General features: G+C 53.4%; 1 protein-coding gene and 1 long non-coding RNA gene across 48 annotated transcripts in view; one reads left to right on the top strand and one right to left on the bottom strand.

The window, feature by feature from the left end:
- The window catches only part of CAMK2G (calcium/calmodulin dependent protein kinase II gamma), a 57499-nt gene that overhangs the window by 30097 nt on the left and 5512 nt on the right, over positions 1–21890 (top strand). For 6 of the 47 annotated variants that reach the window (XR_011382173.1, XM_051823065.2, XM_051823063.2 and 3 more), the window contains 9 exons: positions 1317–1400; positions 1598–1640; positions 4517–4579; positions 6557–6600; positions 9884–9928; positions 16200–16268; positions 17405–17449; positions 19383–19431; positions 20590–20703. Coding sequence is in view for 43 of the 47 variants with exons in the window: in XM_051823065.2 (XP_051679025.1) it covers positions 1317–1400; positions 1598–1640; positions 4517–4579; positions 6557–6600; positions 9884–9928; positions 16200–16268; positions 17405–17449; positions 19383–19431; positions 20590–20703 (556 nt within the window). In the remaining 4 variants the exon portion in view is untranslated. 47 annotated transcript variants of the gene reach the window in all.
- LOC138845380 (uncharacterized) lies at positions 831–4925 on the bottom strand. Its single transcript, XR_011382441.1, has 2 exons — positions 4662–4925; positions 831–1903 (listed from the first exon to the last, which is right to left on the bottom strand). It is a non-coding gene; the product is annotated as an uncharacterized lncRNA (long non-coding RNA).

Here is a 21890-nt window from a genome sequence, read left to right as displayed (position 1 = left end):
CAAACGGTTACACTGAGGCGGAGGAGGAGGAGGTGAAGTGAGAGACTCGGGAAGATGGAAAAGGTGGGAAGCACTGCTTCGGGAACCAGGACAGGGAGTGACCAAGGATGAGGGGAAGGATTTGGGGTTGTGGGCCCCAGGCTACCAGTCTTGGGGTGTATTTTCCAACAGGCTGGTCAAGAAAGCAGCCCCAAAGGGAGAGGGTGAGCAGTGTAGAACAGGCACTCGAGAATCAGAGACATGTTCTGGGGGTCATCGCTGTGACCCCACCCCCTGCAAGCTTGGATGTCTCTAACCCCTGAGGACATGACTGTTAGGACCTTATGTAATACTTCATGCTCATCTTGATGACCCTGAGTCATCAAGGAAATGCAGGGGGACGCAAGGAAGTTAACAACAAATGCACTGAAGAAAAATTTCCATCCAGAATGATGAAAAGAGTTGATGAAGCCGGCGCCGTGGCTCAATAGGCTAATCCTCCGCCTTGCGGTGCCGGCACACCGGGTTCTAGTCCCGGTCGGGGTGCCGGATTCTGTCCCAGTTGCCCCTCTTCCAGGCCAGCTCTCTGCTGTGGCCAGGGAGTGCAGTGGAGGATGGCCCAAGTGCTTGGGCCCTGCACCCCATGGGAGACCAGGAGAAGCACCTGACTCCTGGCTTCTGCCTTTGGATAGGGGCGGTGCGCCGGCCGCAGCGCGCCAGCCGCGGTGGCCATTGGAGGGTGAACCAACAGCAAAAGGAAGACCTTTCTCTCTCTCTCTCTCTCTCTCACTGTCCACTCTGCCTGTAAAAAAAAAAAAAAAAAAAAAAAAGAGTTGATGCTTCAAGGTAAAGACGGTTCACATCTTAGATCCCAGTTTAATTCAGGATGTAGTGGGGCAGCATTGGCATCTGGGAAGGAATGAACGTTCTCAATCGAGAGCAGGAGCCCTGCTGCTCTCTCACCCCTCAGAATCCGGAATGCAGCAGGTGCTTGGTGACCAGTGCCGAGGGAGTGCCCGAGCGAGGATCGCAGCACGCGGGGCACCCGCTCTGTTCTGCAGCCTCCACTTCCCAAGAAAGATTAGAGCCGTCTCTTGGCACCCTCATCGGCCATCAGTTATCAGTGGTGTTTTCATGTTCAAGTTGTCCTCACGTAACCTTGAGTTTGGGTAGTGCTTTTGTTTTAAAAGCATTTGCACATCAGTGACCTCATTTTAGCCTCTGAGCAACTCTGGGGTGGCCGAGCCCTGCCTAGGCATGGCCATCGATACTGGGGCCATGGTAAGGGGCAGAGGTTCTAGACTGGGGGCTCACGGGCCTGTCTGTTTGGCTTCCAGCAACGAGCCACGGTGGCTTCCATGATGCATCGCCAGGAGACCGTGGAGTGCTTGCGCAAGTTCAATGCCCGGAGGAAACTGAAGGTGAGTCTGGTTGTGGGGCCACGGTGAGATGCCGCAGCTCGTGCCTTCCACAGAAGGAAGCCCCTTCCTGGCTGCAGCTGAACTGTGAAGATTGTACCTGGTGTTGTTGGGCTCCAGCCAGGAGCTGTCTTGGCCTGAGACAAGGTTACCCTTTTCTGAGGCCCAGGTGAACTCACAGGACCCTCCTCTCTCCCCAGGGTGCCATCCTCACGACCATGCTGGTCTCCAGGAACTTCTCAGGTATGTGTTCTCAGCTGCGCACTTTAATGTGCCGAGGTGAGTGGGTCAGGAACAGGCGGCTGCCAGCCCACGCAGTGCTGGGTGTTGCGGGCAGCTCTCTGGCCAGGATGACCGAGGACTCCGTTCTGAGGGGCTGCCGCCGCCGAATCCTGTTGGTGAAACACTGGGGAAGGGGGGTTTGCTGGGGCTCCTTGTCCCTACAGATTCTTACTGCATTTTCTGGAGACGCGGAGAACTCTGAGGGTGCGAGTCGTCCTCGGGAGCTGGGGGAAGAGGGAGATGAGGGTCAGGGAGTCTTCTCGGTCAGCACCGTTGCTTTGCCCCTGGGACGATCTCTGAACTCCACCGTGTCCACACACTGATGACTAATAGGAATTGCTCTAGATGCTTAAACCTTTTGCAGTGACTTGTGCTTAAAACATTCTCCGTGACACCAGCTGTCAAAAATGAAGAAACAGGCCAGCAAGCGGGAGGGAAAAGTTGCATGAGGAGTCTGGGGAGACCAGTGATTTGAAAATCATCCTTGATGTTTCTTTTTAAGATGCAAGACACTCCCCTCCCAAAACCCACCCCCCACCCTGTACCCCATCCCCGTGGGCCCTCAGTTGGGAGCACAGTGGCTTTTCCTGTGCAGAAAAGATTCATGTCCAGGCTTAACTGAAGACAGAGGGGTGCCTTCCCGGCTTGCTGTTTGCCCCAGGCTTCCCTCCCTCTAACCCCCCAGCATCGCTCTTGTGGTTTAAGAGCCCCACCCACCCTTCTCATCCTCCTAACAAGACTCCCTCCCTTGCTTTCCTCCTGCACTGCCGTGGACAGGGGCTTGTACCACTGCTCAGGATGGGCCGCCACTTCTAGGCAGAGGTTGACCCCGAGCTGCAGTCCCAGAGGCTCTGCTGTGCTGGCTCTGGGTAACCCAAGTGCTTGAGCTCTGAGAACACCACAGGCAGCAAGGCCTAGTGCTTCCAGAGCCTTGGTCTGAGAATTACCACAGGGCCGTGGAATGTCCGAGCTAGCCAGTGAGCCAGGGGAGCACCCCGCCTCAGGCCAATCCCCTTGCCCCTGATCTGGGCTTGTTTTTGTGCTTTGGGGACCCATGAGGGGAAGGTGGTGGTTCAGGAGTCTCCTTTCACAGTTGGAAACGGGAAGGTGTGGCTGGCCACCTCCAGCAGGTGGGCAATTGCAGCCCTATCCCAGGTTTTTTTTTTTTTTTTTTTTTTTTTTTAAGATTTATTTGCTTGAAAGAGTTACACAGAGACAGGAGGAGAAGCAGAGAGAGAGGGAGGGAGAGAGAGAGAGAGAGAGGTCTTCCATCCGCTAGTTCACTCCCCAGTTAGCCGCAACGGCTGGCTGGAGCTGTGCCAATCCAAAGCCAGGAGCTTCTTCCGGGTCTCCCACGCGGGTATAGGGGCTCAAGGACTCGGGTCATCTTCTACTGCTTTCCCAGGCCATAGAAGAGAGCTGGGTTGGAAGTGGAGCAGCCAGGACTCGAACCAGCGCCCATATGGGATGCTGGCACTGAAAGTGGCGGCTTTACCCACTATGCCACAGTGCTGGCCCCTACCCCATGGTTCTTGTCCTCGAATTCCTTGCAGCTTCTACCCACTGGGTTTAAGAGCCACCTTAGAGGATACTCAGGGCCCCTAGATGATCTTTCCCCTCTCCTCTCTCAATCATGGGAATATGAAGACAGGTGCCAATCCAGCCAATCCATGGCAGGCGCCCTGTCTCGTGACCTCGGGCCTCCACAGCTACCTCCCCCTCATTTCAGGACCTAGTGCCCTGGTTTCAGGAAACTGGGCTCTCCCTTAGGAAAAAGCACTTTAATTCATCCCTAAACAGCTTCCTGCCTTTGTTACCTGGACCTTGTCTGGCCTTTGAGCCCACTTTACTCTGGGCCAGAAGAGACCTCCCTCCGCCCAGACGCTTCCACGTGTTCTGGGGCGGCCTCTTCTGCCCGGTCTCCAGGCCAGGTGGGGACAGGCAGTCTCCGGAAGCTTCTGCTGAAAGAGGTGTCTGTAGATGTAACCAAGAAGGAAAAGCACCCGTGTGTTCCTTGAGATGACCCCAAACAGGAGGTGCGGTGCAGTCCTGGATGCTGGTAGCTCAGCTAGTGATGCAGTCGGGGCCTCTAGAATGTGTTCCTTCAGCAGCCTCTGGTTTCTATCTGGGGACTTGTTTTTTGGGCATCCTCACCTCTAGCACCCTGTGAAATACAGGCTGGGAAAAGTGTCTTTATTGGCCCCATCCCTTAAGAGGGAAGGGACCTGTGTCTCTGAAGAGGGTGGGGTAGATGCAGCTGGGTCCACCTGCATTCTTAGCTGCACAAAGGCCTCGGACCCTTCCTGGGCCCCCAGAGCCAATCCCTCTGCTGTCCCGAGGGCCATGAGGGGGAGGGGCTGCTGAGTGCTCCAGGCTCTCTGCTACGGCGCTCAGGTAGGTCCTAGGGAGGGAAGGTCTCGCGGGGAGGCCCAGTGTCCACACAGCCTTCCGCTGCTCGGTTACCTCAGCAAGGGCACCAGCCTCTTAGCAAACCAGGCTTTTCCCTGCGGCACCTCACCGGGAAATGGTCATGAGACGCACCGAAGCCACGTCCACCAAGTGCAGCGTGGCTTTACCCACGCCCTATCCCCGCCCCAGCCCTGTCCTCTCAGGCCCCCAGACTGCTGCAGGGCTGGTTGCACCTGCATCATCAGCCGCCCTCCCCACCCCCGCCCGGCGCCTCCGCTCCCCCGGCTCGGCTGGCTTGGCCACGCCGCCTGGGCCCTGCTGTGCGTGGGCAGCCAGCGGGTTCCGCGCCTCGCGCTGGGGCATGCTGGCTGCTGACGCCCCCGTGGCTTTGCGGCAGCGCTGTGCACTGAGAGATTGTATCCCCTCAGTTGGCAGGCAGAGCTCCGCCCCCGCCTCGCCTGCCGCGAGCGCCGCCGGCCTGGCCGGGCAAGGTACGTGGCATGAGTCCTCCCCGACCGCCTGCCTCGGCTCCCTGCCACCCCACCGGAGGGCCAGCATGCCAGGCCCACTCACCAGGGAGACGAGTCCCATGCTTGCGGGCTGAGATGGGCATGCCAGAAGGACCACCTAACTTGGCATCTGCGAGCGCATTGGTGTTACGGAGCCCCCTAACCAGCCGTGCATGCTGGGCGCTTGCCAGCTCTCAGGAGGCAGAAGCCTGGGGACGTGGAGCTGGGCAGGCGAGCGTCTCCTCCCGCCGGCTCGAGGACCTGACCTCCCTGGGAGGACTGTAGCTGACAGCAGCCCTGGGCTGGGCCCCAAGCTGCCCAGGGCGGGGACTAGACTTCTGCAGCGCGGCTTAAGACCCCGACAGAGGAAGCCACGCCTCTCAAAATTTCCAAGTCTGGCATTTGCAGGCCTCCAGCTCTGACCTTCTCTGGCGTGCAGAAGCCTCAGAGTCCCTGGGTTTGGATCCTAGCCCTGCCACACCCTGAGCAAGTTATGGCAGCTCTCCCATGGAGATAAAACAAACAAAAAAAACACCCCATGGAGATTAAAAAAAAAAAAAAAAAAAAAAAACCAACAACCAAAAAAACCCATGGCGATGCTTAAGATCATTATACGTGGAAGGCTCTCTCAACCCTGCCTGCACAGGACAATCAGTTATCTGGGCATGTGTTTAAAAAAGAAAGAAAAAATCTGTTGCTGGGACCCCACCCCAGACAAAGCAAATCAGAATTCCTTAGGGGATGGGATAGGCGTTGTTAAGCACTCTTAAACTCCCCCAAGTGATTCTAATGGGCAACCAGGATTGAGAACTGGTTGGTGTGTGAGAAGCACCTAATCAGTAGGTGCTCAGGCATAATAATAAATCCACTTTAAAAATAACTTTAAAATCCAGTGTAACTGGAGATGTTTCGGAGCCAGAACCCTGTGATGGAAGGACCCCTGTTCTCACTGGCGAGAGTTGGGACATAGCTTGGGTAGGAATGGCCACCTGTGGGACAGAAGAGAGGCTCACTGGTGACAACCTGAGTGACTGCCATGTGCCAGGCACTCTGCTAATGGCTTGTCAGGTGTGATCCCCTTGGATCCCCACTTCTATCCTGTGACCTAGCCCTATTTTGTCCAATATTATAAAGAAATTGTGGCTCAGAGAGGTTAAGTCACTCACTCAGGGTCACACAACTGGCAGATGGAGCAAACCCAAGGTAGTCCAGGTGGATCAGACAGTTTGGCTGAGCCCATCTTCCTCTGCCTTCCAGACTGTACCACCGGCTGTCTGCTGCCTTCCTGTAACCTTTATGGCCAGCAAGAGTCACCAGCCTTGAGTTTCACCCCCATGCCTGGCTAGAATGTATTTGATGGATTATTCTGCCCAGCCCTTCCTGCTCATGGAGGCAAAGTGGGGACTCTGGGGAAAGGGTGGCAGCTAGGACCCAGGAAACCTGGTGAGGACCTGCCCAGTGAAGGCTTCAACCCCCTGGCAAAACCCTCCTGTAGGTGGTCCTGGTTTCTGTCTGTGTCTGTCTGTCCGTCCTCACGTCTGGTCGCCTTCGTGAACTGTGACACTGTTCCTTGAAACACTCAGGAGATGTCTTGCATCCTTCCAGAGATCCTCCAAGGCATCTAGGGATGGAGCCCTCCCCCTTTCACCCAAGCAGGTGGAAGCTGTCGGAGGCACGGCTCCCACTGCCCCAGGCAGCTCCAGTACTGAGCGCGGTTTCTCCTAAGCACAGTGTGTCTGGCTCCGCCGAGGCCTCTTGCGAGGCGGAGGAGATGCCGGGCGTGCCGCTCCGACTGCCCTTCTTGCTGAGGGACTACTTGGAAGGACCCTGCTTCACGGGTTTCAGAGAGCCCTGGCCCCCTCGTCAGACACAGCAGTCGCCTGTGGATCCAGCTGCCGGACTTGAGGCTGGGGAGAGGGTGCAGTGCAGGAGACATGATTTTCCTCTTTGTTTTCACAGCTGCCAAAAGCCTATTGAACAAGAAGTCGGATGGTGGTGTCAAGGTAGGTGTTTCTCAGCCCTCTGGTCAAGACTGCCCACTCCCAGCCACCACTCTGGGGAATTCTTGGCACCTTCATCCCCTCTTCCTGGGAACATTCCTATCCTGGCTCTTCTGCTTTAAACCAGAAGCCTTGGTGGTCAGAACAGCAGGTTCCACTGGCCTGAGCGGGAGGAGGGGAGAGGTGCTTCTGAGCCCGGCATGATAGGAATGGCTCTGGGAGAGTGCTCCAAGTTACAGCCCGCCAGAGCCCAGTCTGAGTGTGGCTTCCACACACCGCGGCCTCTCCACGGCTTGACTCTGGCTTTTTTGTGCTCATTTGATGAATGTTTTTCTTTTTTCTTTTTAAATTAATGAAATGAAAGCAAAGTGTGCCCTGGTGATTCAGGCAGGGTGCAGGACTCAGAACCTGAAACCACTATTCTGTTGGTCTCTAAGGAAAACAGAACCCAGCTCAGATACCACTGAGTGAAAGAGTCTTAAGCCTTCTCAAGGCATGGGCTCTTCAGAAAAAGGTCAAGGGCATGACATATCCTAACCTTTTCTATGACTCTGGGGAAAGAAAATGGACCAGGGGCCTGCAGGGACCACTAGGCGGAAGCCATGCTCCAGTGGCTGCTTGTTGGTTAGAAGGGAGGTAGCTGGGGGAAGCCCCAGGGCCAAGGCATGCTGTGGGTGCTTTGGAGACAGAAGGGTCTTGGGGCTGGGGCACAGAATAGGAATTCATGCTCTCCTAAAGCCTATGAACTCCCACAGTAGAGAATTGCAAACCGTGAAATTATCCAAACCTTCAAACCTCCAATAAAAGTTTTGATTGGGTCTTTTCTTGGGATCTTGCGTGCACACAGCTGAGATATACACACATGCCCATCCCCTACCCCTTCCTCTTTCCCTCATTCTCTGCATGCCTGCTTCTGTGTCCCTCTGTCCCAAGGAGGGAGCCTGGGCTCTGTGCACACCTGCTGACCTGGAGCTGGTGGGGCCGGGCAGCACCCCCATCAGCCCCCTTCCATTCTGGGCGTGAGCTAGATGGGTGGGGCCAAGTTAGAAAAAAGAGATGTGTTTAGTTGGATATTTCTGCCTGAGTGGAAGAAGCAAAAATCAGTCAATGTTTACAGAGTTTTTCATCAGTACCTGTCACAGGTCTGACATTGTACTCAGTTCTGCGAAGTACACAAAGGATACAGAAGAACACAGCTGGAGTTACCTAAGCATTGGACCATACCTGGGGTGATTCAGTCTAAGAAGTGTATGGGGGAAAACTTGTTGATAAAGCTTCAGGGGCATAGGAAGATGAGAACCAAGTCAGGGATTGCCTGTAGGGTATAGGATTGGAGGTGCAGGCAGACACTCCTTTGTTTTTATGGTGTACACCTACATGTTTTCTTTGTAAACAAAATATTACTTCTCTAACTTAGAAGCAACACCACATGTTTCTATGGATTCTCATACCTACTGATGTTTTCTGCACAAGTAGAACACAGGGTGGATGTGTGGTAGGTGTCAGAAATGTGGCTGGATCAGCCTGGTTGGGTGGAATTGGAGGTTCAGGAAGCATAGAGGCCACTGAGCAGGGAAGCTGTGGTAAGAGCAGTGGTAGGAAAGATTTGAGGGAGGGCATAAGGGTGAAGAGAACGAGACATGGAGCTGTGAGTTGGGGTCTGTCATAATCCAGGGGTAGGTGAAGGAGAAAAGGTGATTAGAAATAGAGAGGGGTAATTTATTCAGAAAACATCACCAGGGGTGAGCGCTTGGCAGAGCAGTTAAGACAACATGCAGGACACCTGCATCCCGTATCAGGATTTAAGCTGTGGCTCTGCTTCTGATTCTAGCTTGTTGCTAATGCATGCCCTGAGAGGCAGCAGGTGATGGCTTAAGTAAGTGGGTCTCTGTCACTCACCTGGGAGACCTGGATTGAGTTGCAGGCTCCCAGCTTCTGCCTGGCCCAGCCCCACTTGTTGCAAGTATTTGGGGAATGAACCAACGCTTTCTCTGTCTCCATTTCTCTCTTTATCTCTATCTCTCCCTCTTTCTCTTTCTCTCCCTCTTTCTCTTTCTTTCAAATGAATGAAATAAATATGTAAAATTCCCTAGCAGGAGAAATGTCCATTTATGCTGGAAGAAAGTAACTGAGGAGTGATGGAGTACTTGAGTAGAGATGTCTACTAGCCCTGACAAACATCTTGTGTAGCCCAGGGAAGTGGCCAGCAGTACTGGCTGTGTCGATTTGGGACTCACATGAGTGGATCACATGGGTGCACTTCTCAGTTTATGAGCTGCCTGCTGTCCCCTGTGAGCTGGGAGACCAGTGGCATTACCACCTTTCAAGGTGTTCACAGTGGGGGAGTTCTGCGGAGTGCAGTCTGCTAAAGTCCTGGTGTAGGTGTACACAAGGCAGGTGCTAGGGGAGCAGAGAGAGGAACACTGAAACCAGAAGAGGAAATCTTCACGACAGAGATGGCCTGGCCCCTGAATTGGAAGAAGGACTGTTGGGTTTTGCCTGGTCAAGAAGAGGAGGGCACAGGAAGGGCGTTCCAGGAGGGAATCAGCACACATGAGGATACACAGGTTTGAAACAGCGGGGATTCTGGGAACTGCAGTAGCTTCTGCAGGCTGGAGAAGAGGCTTAGCATTGCTCATGGCCTGAAATAAAGCAGTAACTGCTGAGGTTGAAGGGAGAGAGTAGATAGAGGAGCTTTTAGGGACTAGATTTCTGGCAGAACTTTCTAGATGCTAGTCCCAAAGATGAACGTCAGGGCCAATCATGCACCTAAGGGGCTAGTTTAAGATATACAGATTCCAGGATCCAGCTTGGAATTCAGATTCTGTAGGCCTTTGGTAGGAAGCTGAATCTTGGGATTTTAATATTTTCCTTCCCTCACATGAATCCAGACCACTTAAAGGTTTAAGAGTCTGATAGAGGCCACATTTCAAAGATACCTGTCAATAAGGGGCTAAAAGAAGAGGGCTCAGTGAAGGAAATGGAGAAAGAGAGGGGTGCATCAAAGTGAGATCCTACAAGGAAGGCCTGGCAGGCAGACCGTAAGATAAACTGCTCTAAGTGAGAACGTGTTTGGGGAGCCTAGCCTTCTGTTTGGTATGTGTCTGACCCTGATATGCGCTCAGTGAGTTTTATGCTAATTTTGTAATTTTGAAAAGCATTTTTCAATATCGTGGTGGGACCAGAGACCAAAATGCAGGTGTTTTCAAGGGGATTGAAGGGCAGGTGTTGGGCATAGCTTGTCCACATCCCAAGTCTGAGTCCTGGCTCCACTCCTTGATTCCAGCTTCCTGCTAATGCGCAGCCTGGGAGGCAGCAGATGATGGCTCAAGTAAGTACTTGGGTCTCTGCCACCCACATGGGAGACCTGGAATGCTGTTTCTGGCTCCTGACTTCAGACGGACCCAGCCATGGCTGTTGAGGGCATTTGGGGAGTAAACCAATAGATGGGAGAAGTCTCTCGTCTGACTCAATCTCTCTTCTTTTCAAATAAATCAAATTTTAAAAATGAAATGAAAAGCAAATGACCAACCAAAAGTGAAAGGCCGGCCACAGATGGGCTGGGAAACGTTCACATGAGGTGTGCTGGGAGGGGTTAGTAGTACTTTTATTCAAAGAGTTTCTCTAACAAATAAGAATTCCCCCTAAGGCCCAGCGCTGCGGCTCACTAGGCTAATCCTCCGCCTTGCAGCACCGGCACACCGGATTCTAGTCCCAGTCAGGGCGCCGGATTCTGTCCCGGTTGCCCCTCTTCCAGGCCAGCTCTCTGCTGTGGCCCGGGAGTGCAGTGGAGGATGGCCCAAGTGCTTGGGCCCTGCACCCCATGGGAGACCAGGAGAAGTACCTGGCTCCTGCCTTCGGATCAGCGCAGTGTGCCGGCTGCAGCGCGCCGGCCACGGCGGCCATTGGAGGGTGAACCAACGGCAAAGGAAGACCTTTCTCTCTGTCTCTCTCACTGTCCACTCTGCCTGTCAAAAAAAAAAAAAAAAAAGAAAAAAGAAAGAAAAAAAGAAAAAGATGCAGAAAGATGATCAACGAAGATGAGCTGACCATGTAAAAAAAAGTAGAACTGGATAACCAATGTGGCAAAGCTACACTAGTATAGCCTCACTAGCGTCAGAGAAATGCAAGTTGAAGCAACATTCTGTGGTTTGGCTCTGAAGTGAGTGATGGCAGTGAAAACCAGAATAGTCCTTTGTGAAACAGCCTGTGGATCCACAGTCATAGAAATGTCCCTGCCTTTATTATCCTGGGACCCCACTTTTGTGAATTTCTCCCCACTGTTTTTGTAAAGAAATAATTGAAAATAGAGAAATGCTGCAAGCAGAAAGATAGTCAACCTGGCATTATTTACAACCGTAAAAAGATTCCAGACAATCTCAAAAGCCAAAGAGGGAATGACTAATTATGGGAATTGATTTAATAGACCATTAGAGTTACTAATCTTCAAAGACAATGTCGTGACAGCAGTGCTTTGTATTGCATGGGAAAAGTGGGATATCAAAGAGTACACATACTGTCACCTAAGCTGTGTTTAAAAAAAACGTAGATACTTATTCAGTATGTAATAGGTGGGTAGAAAAAGAACCAGAAAAAAAAGCACTGAAATTTTAATAACTTCACTTGGTGATGGGAATTTAGGAACCTTTTGGTTTCTTTTAATATGCTTTCCTATATTTGTTCATGTAAACCAGGTATTACTGTTATAATCACAGTAAAAAATCAAAATACTGTTTGTTTTTAAAATAAGGCATAAATTGGCGGGCCTCGTGGCTCACTTGGTTAATCCTCCGCCTGTGGCGCCAGCACCCCAGGTTCTAGTCCCGGTTGCTCCTCTTCCAGTCCAGCTCTCTGCTATGGCCTGGGAGGGCAGTGGAGGATGGCCCAAGTGCTTGGCTCCCTGTACCCCATGGGAGACTGGGAGGAAGTACCTGGCTCCTAGCTTCAGATTGGCACAGCGCCAGCCATAGCCGCCATTAGGGGAGTGAACCAACAGAAGGAAGACCCTTCTCTCTCTCTCTCTCTCACTGTCTATAACTCTGTCTCTCACTCTCACTGTCTAACTCTGCCTGGCAAAAAAAAAAAAAAAAGGCATAAATCTGTATAATTATAATTTTAATTGCATAAGAAGGGAGACCTGAGGAGTGATAGAAGTCTGGTTTTTCTCCCTCTTTGTTTTCCAATTGTTTGTAATGTGGCTGCGGGCCTTTTATGGTAACAGTGGACAGATGCAGTTCCCTGAAAAGGCTGATCCCAGAAGGAGGAGGACAAAGCAAGATGTGGGGGTTTGGACCCTTCTGGGCTCTTGCAGGTCAAGGTGATGATCAGTGTTAGGTGGGAAGCATCCTGAATTCCTTTACCCCCATCTCCCTCAGCTCCACCTTCCCCAATGCCTTACTGCTTCGGTGAACACAGGGAGGTTTCTTTCTCACTGTTCTGTGAGATAGGCGAGGTACTAGCATTGGTTTGAGCAACGTGTCTGTCTGCGCTCCTCAGTCTGCTGACTCCATTCTGCTTAGGCTCCTTTGAAGGCAGACACAGTGACCTGGGGTCTGTGCAGAAGTGGGTCACTTGTGAGGACAACCTGTGCGCTCTGGACTGGTCATCCAGTCTCTAAAGAAACAAGGGGTGGGGGTCGGGGAGGAAGGTAATCGTACCTCCTTAAGTTCTGTTTGGGTTTGGGTATTTGTTTGTTGAAATTAAGTATAGAAAAGAGATTCAAACCCTTCCCAGGTCACAATTTTAAATACATGTATAATTCAGAAGGAAAAGTGAGAGAGCCTCGTGTGGCTCTTCAACCTCACGCGGCATTTGAACGACGCTGCTGTGTGCTGGCTGAGAAAAGTGCTCGGCTGAAAACGTGGAGAGAGAAACGGACAGTGTTCAGTAGCGTGCGAAACAGCCGCCTGTGGAGAAGGGTGATGGTGGGTTCTCACGCAGGGCGGTTCAGGAGAGAGAGTCAGCTCAGGAGACTCGGAATGCTGTCCGCCATGAGGCTGAACCCAGCCCCGTGTGTTCTGCTCTAAGGCAGGGTGCAGGTACCGCTGACCTGCCACAGCCTTCGGCAGCAAGCTTCTGCAAATCAAGACCAAGCTGGAGGGTGAGTGCCCAGGCAAGTTAGAAACCTGCATTCTGCTTTAGCCTGGGGAAGAACCAGAGTCAGCAAATCCAGTTCAACTCAGCAAGCATTTGCTGGCTGAATGCTAGCCATGAGCATTTCATGTTTGCGACGTGGGCCCTCCTCAGAGCTTTACACACACTCTAGCTGGGTAAAGGGCTGGGGGATGGATGGGAGTGTCAGGCAGCTCCTTCCTGTTGAGGGACCGTTTTGGAAGGCAAATCTCATCTTAGCATTTCAGCATATTCGAAAGCTAAAGAGGCCTCATTATATTTAGGTTTTTATATCTCTTTAGACCAAATTCTCAATTGTGGACTCTTGTAAGTATTTGTAGCCCATTCCTTTTAATTATAATATTTTCTCCCAAATTTCTTAAGTAAAATGCCAGCCCCTTGAGGGCGGAAACAATTGATCGCGTGTTGTAGAGCCATCAGTCGGTGTTGGATGTTGTTACATGAATGTGCAGTGTCAGACAGCAGACTCGCTCATTCCAAGTGAGCCAGCTGGGAAATTTACAATTCCCCCTCACTTTTCAGACGTCTTTAGAGATGTATTTCCCGTGTTCCATGTGGTCTTTGTGTTGATGCTCTTGTTTCGCATCTGAACATGAAGTCTGAGCATCTGATTGAGCTAAGGGAGTCAGTGGTTTTCAGCCTTGCTCAGGGCCTACATTTCTGCACCTTTGTGATGACTGTCCCTTTAACACCCAGTATATCTGTTTTTCCTTTGCCCACTCTTTGCTAAATGCAAAAAAAAACATGTGACTCGTTTAAACAAGCATGCTAGTACCGATGAAGGAGGGGCGGCCAGCATCTAACTGCTACATGATTTTCAGAAGCTCTTCACCTTTATCTGAAAAAACAGTTTAAGGGTACAGCAAAATCTAGGTTCAGAAATCCACCGTTTCTGAAGCAGAGGACAGCCTGTAGTAACTTTTACTATTTACCTGGTAGCCACTCACCCAGATTTCAAACAGACCCAGTGAGGAGAGAAAATACACGACTGTTGAGACAACTAGACATATGAACCCAAGTCTAAGTTTGAAGCAAAATGTTGCCTTTACAGACTGGGGCTTTCATCTCCTTAAGAACCCTTCTCAGGGCAAGGCTGAGGCATCTCAGAGTAAACTAATCCGTGTCTGTGAACCTGAAAGCAAAGGAGGTCTTCCCCTCCGGGGTCTGGAGAGGGGTGAGCCTGCCCGTCTGTATAACACACGTGCTGTTTTACCTCCTCTGGTGCTAGACTCCTCGTCTCCTTTCTTCTACTCTTTTCTCTCCCTAATGCAGAGCCCACGCTGGTGCACTAACCTGCAGTGTCTCTGTGCTTCTCTTCTTACCTCCTCTTTCCCCTTTTCTTTCCCTCTTGCTGTGGTGTGTCCAGAAAAGGAAGTCGAGTTCCAGCGTGCACCTAATGGTGAGCCTTGCCTGCCCACCCATCGCCCACTCCATGCTGCCTGCGCCCGTCTGCCAGCCACGCAAACCCATTCTGCCATGTGCGTGTGCTTCACTCATCCTCACTGCATGTCTGTGCTGTGTGGGCAGGTGTGGCCTGTCCTGCCAGGCGGGGGGCCATTGCCCAAGGTCACCCAGTGGCCTAAGGAGTGGGCATTGCAAAGCGTGGTATGGCAGCCCTGCTGTGGAGGTTGGTTGGCCCCCAGCAGCACAGGGCAGTAAGCGAAGCTAGTAGGGACTTGGGGCCAGTGGCACACACAGGGAGAGACCCCACCCTCTGTGTTGCTCAGGAAGAGAGGCCCTGAGCATCTGGCAGGTGCTCCTTGAGACTGGCAGTCAGTGGGCAGCGGGGTGGGGTGGGCTGAGGAGCTAGTTATAGGCTCTGTGTCTTGCTTTCCTGAGTTTTCCCCTGTGCGAGTCCCACACAATGTTTTCCTCCTGCCCACCCGGCCCTCAGGGGGAACAGCTGAAAGATCAGTGAGTGCAGCCTTTTTCTCACGGGACAGGGGAACACAGCCATCTGTATTGTTGTGAAACCATCCATTAGCAGCAGAGGTGGGGCCCCTGGGGCAACATCCCCAGCCCTCTGCAGACAGGGAAGGTTTTACAGGCTCCCTGGGATCCCTGCCCTCAGCAAAGGTTTGGTCCCAGTGGGGCTGTGCTGGCAGAGAAGCCTGGAGGAGCCAGCTGTGAACAGGAGGTCAGCGGCCGGCAGCGGCTGGGCCAGGAAGGCGGTGCACTTCCCTGATGGGAACAGAAGAGAGCAGCGCTGATGGTTTTGTAGCCACATCCTGTCTACTGGGACCTCTCTTCTCAGGCCTGCAGAGTTCGGTGGAGGCTTGTAACACTTGCTGCCTGGCTTGAGTTTCCATGCCCAGCCTTGACTTGTGGGATGGCTCAGCCATTGCCAGCAAGTTGGGGGTGGCTTCAGTCTGATATAAGAGGCTTCCAGGTAAACTACAGGACAGTCTGGATGCTGTCCGTGTGTGTCCTAGGAGAGAAGGCATACGCTGTGGCTGTCAGCATGTCCTCCTTTGCACTCTGTGCACAGATGGTGCCCGTTTATTGTTGAAGGACTTGCAGGTACCAGGCTGCTCCTCAGTGGCTGCTGACTCCACTGGTATTCCCAGTGAGACCAAGGGCACAGGTTAGGGAGTCGTAAGAGGCAGACAGCATCAATACGGCCCCATTCCCTGGAGGTTGGCCTCTTCCCTTCCTCGCCATCTTCTCCCCACCTCCCCCTTACTGTGACACTCCATGGAACATTCTGCAAGGCAAGGAGATATCCCTGGTGGTTGGGTTGCTGTTGGGAGGTTTGGCCCCTGGGCAGCCTGCCCTTTCTAGGGGCTGGGTTTGGAATGGCAGCCATAGTCTCTGCTGAGACTCACCCGCCTCTCCTTGGAGCTCCGCCCTCTTCTAACTGATCAAGTCCAATATTTCCCAGGCAGAAAGGTGAACAACAGAACCCTGTCTCTGTTCCCTGGAATCCATGGATGCATTTTGTATCCAAAGTAGAAATTTCACCTCGTTCCTCTCTGCACAATCTCCTAGGCCTGGCCTTCTTTCTTTTTTCCTTCCTCGTCTTTGCAGCTCATTCTTCAAGCTGGTGTTTTAAAGCGAAGGAAATGCAGGTGCTGGGTTGAAGGGCATCGGGAGGCTGCCCTCAGATAGGGGACCAGAGTTTCTGAATTGTGTTCTGCTTTCTTATAAACCACTGTCCATTCCCATTGTAAAGTGGGAAGATCTGATTTCTTTGGGTCAAGTACGGTTGTGCAGTGACACGACACCTGGCATAAGCAGAGACTTCAGAGGGAAGCTCGAAGACAAGTCTTTGGACGGTTCTCTGGGCCCCTCCTAACGTTCCCGTCCTCTGACCATCTCTGCAGCCATCGCTCCCATGTGCACAGAGTTACAGAGGCCACCTCAGGCCTGGCTCCTCTGGGCCAGGCCAGGGGGCAAGGGAGGTCTGGGAGTCAAACCGGCGTGGCTTTGGTGACTCCAGAGGAACTAAACCATCTGTTTTCTTGTCTCAGCCACAGAGCAACAACAAAAACAGTCTCGTAAGCCCAGCCCAAGAGCCCGCGCCCTTGCAGACGGCCATGGTACCTCCTGACTACAGCTTCTCCGCCTCTGCCCCTGGCTGCCTCCTGCTCCTTCCCTCTTCCTCTTCTTGCTCTCCCTCCCAGGCCTCCTGGGGCTTTTGCCGCTCTCCATCCCCGTAGAGCAGGCTGCGTTGTGTGCACCCCCAGGGTCCCTGCCCTCCATTGTCCCGCTTGGCCACTCTCCATCCTGCATGGCAGAACTGCTGCTCCTGCTCCTTTCGCTGCTGGGGGAAGAGTGATCAGGGCTCTCAGTTAAACCTCCCAGCCCCAGGCTGGGACCCCCAGGGGCTCTGTGGTGGGGGCCGGGAAGGTGAGTTGCTTAGAAAAGGAGAGGTCTCACGGATCTCTTGAAGGGCCCTTGGAAAGCCTAACTTAGCCTCTGCTTTGCAAAGCCAAGAACAGGAAGGAGGACTGGGGTCCCCCACCTCTGGATGGTGCTGAGGACTTTGAGCTCCTGGCAGAGCCCCAGGCTGCCTGTATTCTCTTTGGGCTCTTCCAAGGGAGCGCCTTCTGCTTGAGGTGCGAACTAGAATGTTAGGAGGGGGTGGCTGGGAGAGAAGGAGGAGCCATAATACCTGCTCCTTCTACTTCTTGCAGATGCCAGTGCTTCTGGACACAGTGTTGGAGGGCTGGGAACTCTGGGGAGGGCAGAAGGCGGGAGAAGAGGCCAGCTCCCTGAGCTCAGCTTGCAGAGGCAGTGTCCTGGATCTTTCTTGGAGGCCTTACCATTCTGTGTCCATGCCTCCCATGCAGCCCTTGATGAATCCTGTTGGCAGGGCCTGGCCTGTGCCTTCAGCCCCACAGCTTCTCCAGTGTATCTGCCCCATAGGACCCCCATGTGGGAAAAACCCTGGGAGCCAGCAGGAATCAGGGACGAAGGCTCCTGTCGTCACGGCTTCCCAGGCACCGCTTCCACTTCAGTGCCAGGCCTCTCCATACCAGCTGGTGCTGTCGCCACATTCCGGGGCTTCCCAGCTGCCTGGGATCCCAGTTAAGCCAGGATATTCTGGCTGGTGGGCAGGCCTCAGTGGTTATCACAGGATCTGTGGAGGTGCCGGGGTAGGGGTGGAGTCCCTCAGGGAAGAGCTGAAAGTCTGTCCCCAAGTTAGGAGGGTAATTGTCATCTTCTCTCACAGGAGCCACAAACTACCGTGGTGCACAACGCTACAGATGGGATCAAGGTAAGTGGCTCTGGGACCTGTCTCCTGCTTTCCTGGTTGACAGCAGACAGCTGGGCTGGATCACAGGGGTAGGTGGTGTGTGCCTGTTAGTGCTGCGTTCCAGGGAGGGACTTACTGATCTGAGCCCAGGCTCTGCAGGCAGGCAGACCTGGTTTGCATCCTAGCCCTGAGCCTCTAGGCTAGTCACATAACCACTTGGCACCTCAGTTTTCCTATCTGAAAATCAGGGATAATAATAGAAACTTCCTCCACGAATTGTGAAGTTTAAATGAGAGTCTGTCTTAGCATAAAAAAAAAAAAAAAAAAAAAAAAAAAAAAAAAACAGAAGCAAGAGGATATCAGACCTGGAGCATCAGCCATTGCTCACACCTTTGTGTCTTCCGTATTTTCATAAACATTAGTAGATGTCCATTGAGCCACACACCCTGCATGGCCCTGGCTGCAGAGGTGACAACTTTCCTGCCCACAATGGGGCAGGGCAACACTGCAGGGAAGGCAGCCAACGAACCAGTCATCAGATCACATCAAGATCCAGTCGTGACAAGTCTCTGAAGGAAAGGGCACAAAGTAAGGAGAGCTGAACAGCCCTTAATGAAGTGATCAGGAAGGGCTTTTCTCAGGAGGTGATGTTTGATCTAAAGACTAAACAGTCTCACTGTCCACTCTGCCTGTCAAAAAAAAAAAAGACTGAACAGGCAGGAAGGAGGCAGCCAGGTGGGTTCTGGGGCAGAGTGCCCTAGGCAGAGGGAACTGCAAGTGCAGAGGTGTGGCATGTATGAGTGTAGGGACTGGAAGAGGCCAAGCAGGCCTGAGTGTGGCAAGCAAGAGGCAGAGTAGCAGGAAGGGCCTGCTCCCTAGGACCTCACTGAACTTGCTTTTTTTTTTTTTTTTTTTTCCTGGCACCAAAGAGAGGCTATTGGTGGCTCTTAGCTAGGAAGTAATATAAGCTAATTTACACCTTGAGAGATCACTCTGTGTTATGGACAAGAAAGGAAATGTAGAAGTAGGGAGACCCTTGGGCTGGCGCCGTGGCTCACTTGGCTAATCCTCCGCCTGCGGCGCTGGCATCCCGGGTTCTAATCCCCGTCGGGGCACCGGATTCTGTCCCGGTTGCTCCTCTTCCAGTCCAGCTCTCTGCTGTGGCCTGGGAAGGCAGTGGAGGATGGCCCAAGTGCTTGGGCCCTGCACCCTCATAGGAGACCAGGAGGAGGCACCTGCCTTTTATCTTCGGATCAGCGCAGCATACTGGCCATAGCGGCCATTTGGGGGGTGAACCAACGGAAGGAAGACCTGTCTCTCTGTCTCTCTCACTGTCTAACTCTGCCTGTCAAAAAAAAAAAAATTTTTTTTTTAAATTATTTATTTTACTTGAAAGGTGGTTGGAGTTACGGAAAGGGAGAGGTGGAGAGAGAGATCTTTCATCTGCTGGTTCACTCCTCAAATGGCCACAATGGCTGGAGCTGCCAGGAGCCAGGAGCTTCTTCCAGGTCTCCCATGTGGGTGCAGGGGCCCAAGCACTTGGGCCATCTTCAACTGCTTTCCCAGGCCACAGCAGAGAGCTGGACTGGACGAGGAGCAGCTGGGACTTGAACTGGTGCCCATATGGGATTCTGGTACCATAGGCCGAGGCTTAGCCCACTAGGCCACAGCGCCAGCCCCAGGTTTGCTTTTTAGGTTGGGTGATTGAGACATGGGAAAAGAGAGAACAGGAAGAGTCAAGGATGACAGCAGGTTTTAGTCTAAGTAACTGAGTAGATGGTGCCATTGGGAGGGGGACCTGGGGACCCAGGGTTTTCTAAGACAGATTGCAAAGGTAGAGGTCAAACCTTCCATGATTCCTACTCAGACCTCTTGTAGGAGCATTTGTTGTACTTGGCTCCTCCAAGCTCCCAAGGGCCTGAGCATATAGAAATATGTTCTTTTTGGCCCACAGGGCTCCACAGAGAGCTGCAACACCACTACAGAAGATGAGGACCTCAAAGGTAGGTGCTGACCCTGGGAGGGGAAGGGACTCCCCCGGGACCCAGGTGCCTTGGCTCTGACGAGGCACCTGCCTTGTCTGCCCCCAAAACTGGGATTGGAGGCTCCTTACACCCAAGGAGAGGGAGTGGCACGAAAGTTCTTTTCCTTGGGTGTTGCTGGGCTGGACAAGAGGCTTCTCAAATTGTTTGATCCCAAAGATAGAACAGCAAACCTGGAGCTTTTACAGGAGCCAGGGCCCAGAGAACTGTCGCTGTTGCTGACAGTGGTGCAGCATGCCAGGACGGGGCCTCTCAAGTCCCTGAAGAAGCAGCCCACAAGCGTCACAGGCCTAAGCAGGGTGACTAGCTGTTTTGGTTTTCCCAGAATTGAGGCAGTCCCCAGGATGTAGACCTTTTGGCTCTGAAACAAGGACCGTCCCGGGCACACTGGGATGAGCTGGTTGCTCTATTCCTGAGATCTGGGCATGAATGATGGGGCCATCATATCTGTGAGGGCACACTTGGCCGTGTCCTGTAAGGGCCATGAGACAGCCTGGAGCTGACCAGAGTGCCAGGGGGTATGTGGGCTTGGCACGCCCTGTTCCACTCTTTGGTTTCACCGCATGGAATTACTCCCTTTGCCTTCAGTAAGTGACCTGTGGCCAGGATAACAAAAGATGAGAAAGGCTGTAGGTCAGAGTTGAGAGAGCATGCCTGCGGGCACTGAGGGGCATCCAACATTCAAAATAAATAAAAAGCTTAAATCTGGAAGGCAAGGAAGATCGTATCTGCAGGGCTGCTGGGATGAAGGTCAGATGAGTTCAGTTCCAGTGATGGTGGCAGAGTAGGAGGCACCTTTATTCTGGGCTCTTGACCTCGGGGCCTGACCCCCTCAGATGTCTTCCTCGGGAGCAGGGGTCCTTGTCCCAGCTGTTTCAAGGCTCCTCCAGAAACCTGGAGCCCAGGTCTGTGTGCCTTCCTGGTGCTGTCAGCTGGGAGGCCTCTCTGGCAGAGGCGGCAGCACGGGATGTGGTCCAGCGTCCACAGCAGCCCGAGGCGTCACCTTGCCCCGGCTCTGCAGTGCCACGGGCTTGGGTTCTGTCCGGCTTGCTCGCTCACCTGCCTTGTTCTGTTTGTTTTGGCTGCACTGCCTTGCCCTGCCCTGCCCTGGCTGGCTAGCTGCCCCGCTCCGCACTGGGAATGGCAGCTCGGTGCCTGAAGGAAGGAGCTCCCGGGACAGAACAGCCCCTTCTGCAGGCATGCAGCCCCAGCCTTCTCTCTGCTCCTCAGCCAGTAAGTGTGAGGGAGGCACATTCTGGCTTCCGTCTCCCTGGCTTGTCCTGAAGCCTCCCCGGGGATCCCTCCCAGAGCTGTCAACCCAGCCCAGCTGCCCCTCTTAGTAAGCTTCGGGAGCGTGGCCTCTGCCGGGTGGGGGAGTGACTGGAGGTGCTGATGGTCCCAGGCAAGGGCCCTGAGTCTGGGGTACCTAGAGATGCTGGAACGGGGTGCAGGAATGTGGCGTGGAGGGAGGGAGGAGAAGGCAATGGGCCTTGCGGTGAGTGGGCCTTGCCTCAGCCCCAGCCAGGACAAGGGCAGTAGGGTGAGGCCTGAGGGGCTGGGAGTAGAGGCACTGGTGAAATGTGGCAGCTAGGGGCCCTGTGAGGGTGTGGTCTTCCCAGAGGCTCAGCACGATGTCCTGCTGAAAGCCTGAGGCTTGGGTAAGGCAGGTCTTTGGTAAAAATCCCAACTACACACCTTCCAAAGTGTGTAAAGACCAAAGCTGCAGTTTCCCTAGCTGTGATGTGGCAATAAAGTGGCCGCTACCTCATAGCGTTGTCATGAATGACAAGGGAGATGGGAAAAGTTGGTGACCTGCTTCCTCGCCAGGTTAGCAGCGGCTCCATCTGTGATAGAGGAAGGCTTGTTCTCCTTTTCCTCCCACTGCTTCTCACTGTAGAGTCTACACACAGGCCTCTGCCCCCGTGGCGCCCCACTCAGGTCCTGCGGATGGGTGTGGTGGGGCAGAGAGCGGCTGTGTGTTGTGTGCGGGACCTGCTTGCCCCTTTAGAAAGGGATCGAGCGCATGGGTGTTTTCCCTGATCTGCTGCTTGCTCACCTGGAGCTGCCGCCACCTGGTGGTGCTGATGGCTGTGGGGCGCCCTCCTGGCTGCACCTTTGGTCGTGCGAGTCCACCTCAGCTGTGCCCATGGCTGTGCTGGCCAGCTGGGCCGTGGCAGTGCTTTAGTCAGGCTTGCGTTTGTCTTGCAGCCTCTTGCTCCTGTGAGGAAGGGCTTGTGGCCTGGGTCATCTGGGGCTCGGGGTCAGCCTGGCATCTCCACCTGCTAATAGTGGCACTCCCTGGAGGAGAGCTACCCGCGAGAACAGGACATCACCCGCTGTCCTCTGACTCGAGGCGTGCTGGGTAGGGAGCTCTGAAGACACACACTGTGCCTTCCCGTCAGTCTGAGCTTTGTCTTGGT

The sequence above is a fragment of the Oryctolagus cuniculus genome, chromosome 15 (assembly GCF_964237555.1).
Source record: "Oryctolagus cuniculus chromosome 15, mOryCun1.1, whole genome shotgun sequence".
NCBI classification, from domain to species: Eukaryota; Metazoa; Chordata; class Mammalia; order Lagomorpha; family Leporidae; genus Oryctolagus; species Oryctolagus cuniculus.
This window is presented reverse-complemented; position numbering and strand designations above follow the sequence as displayed.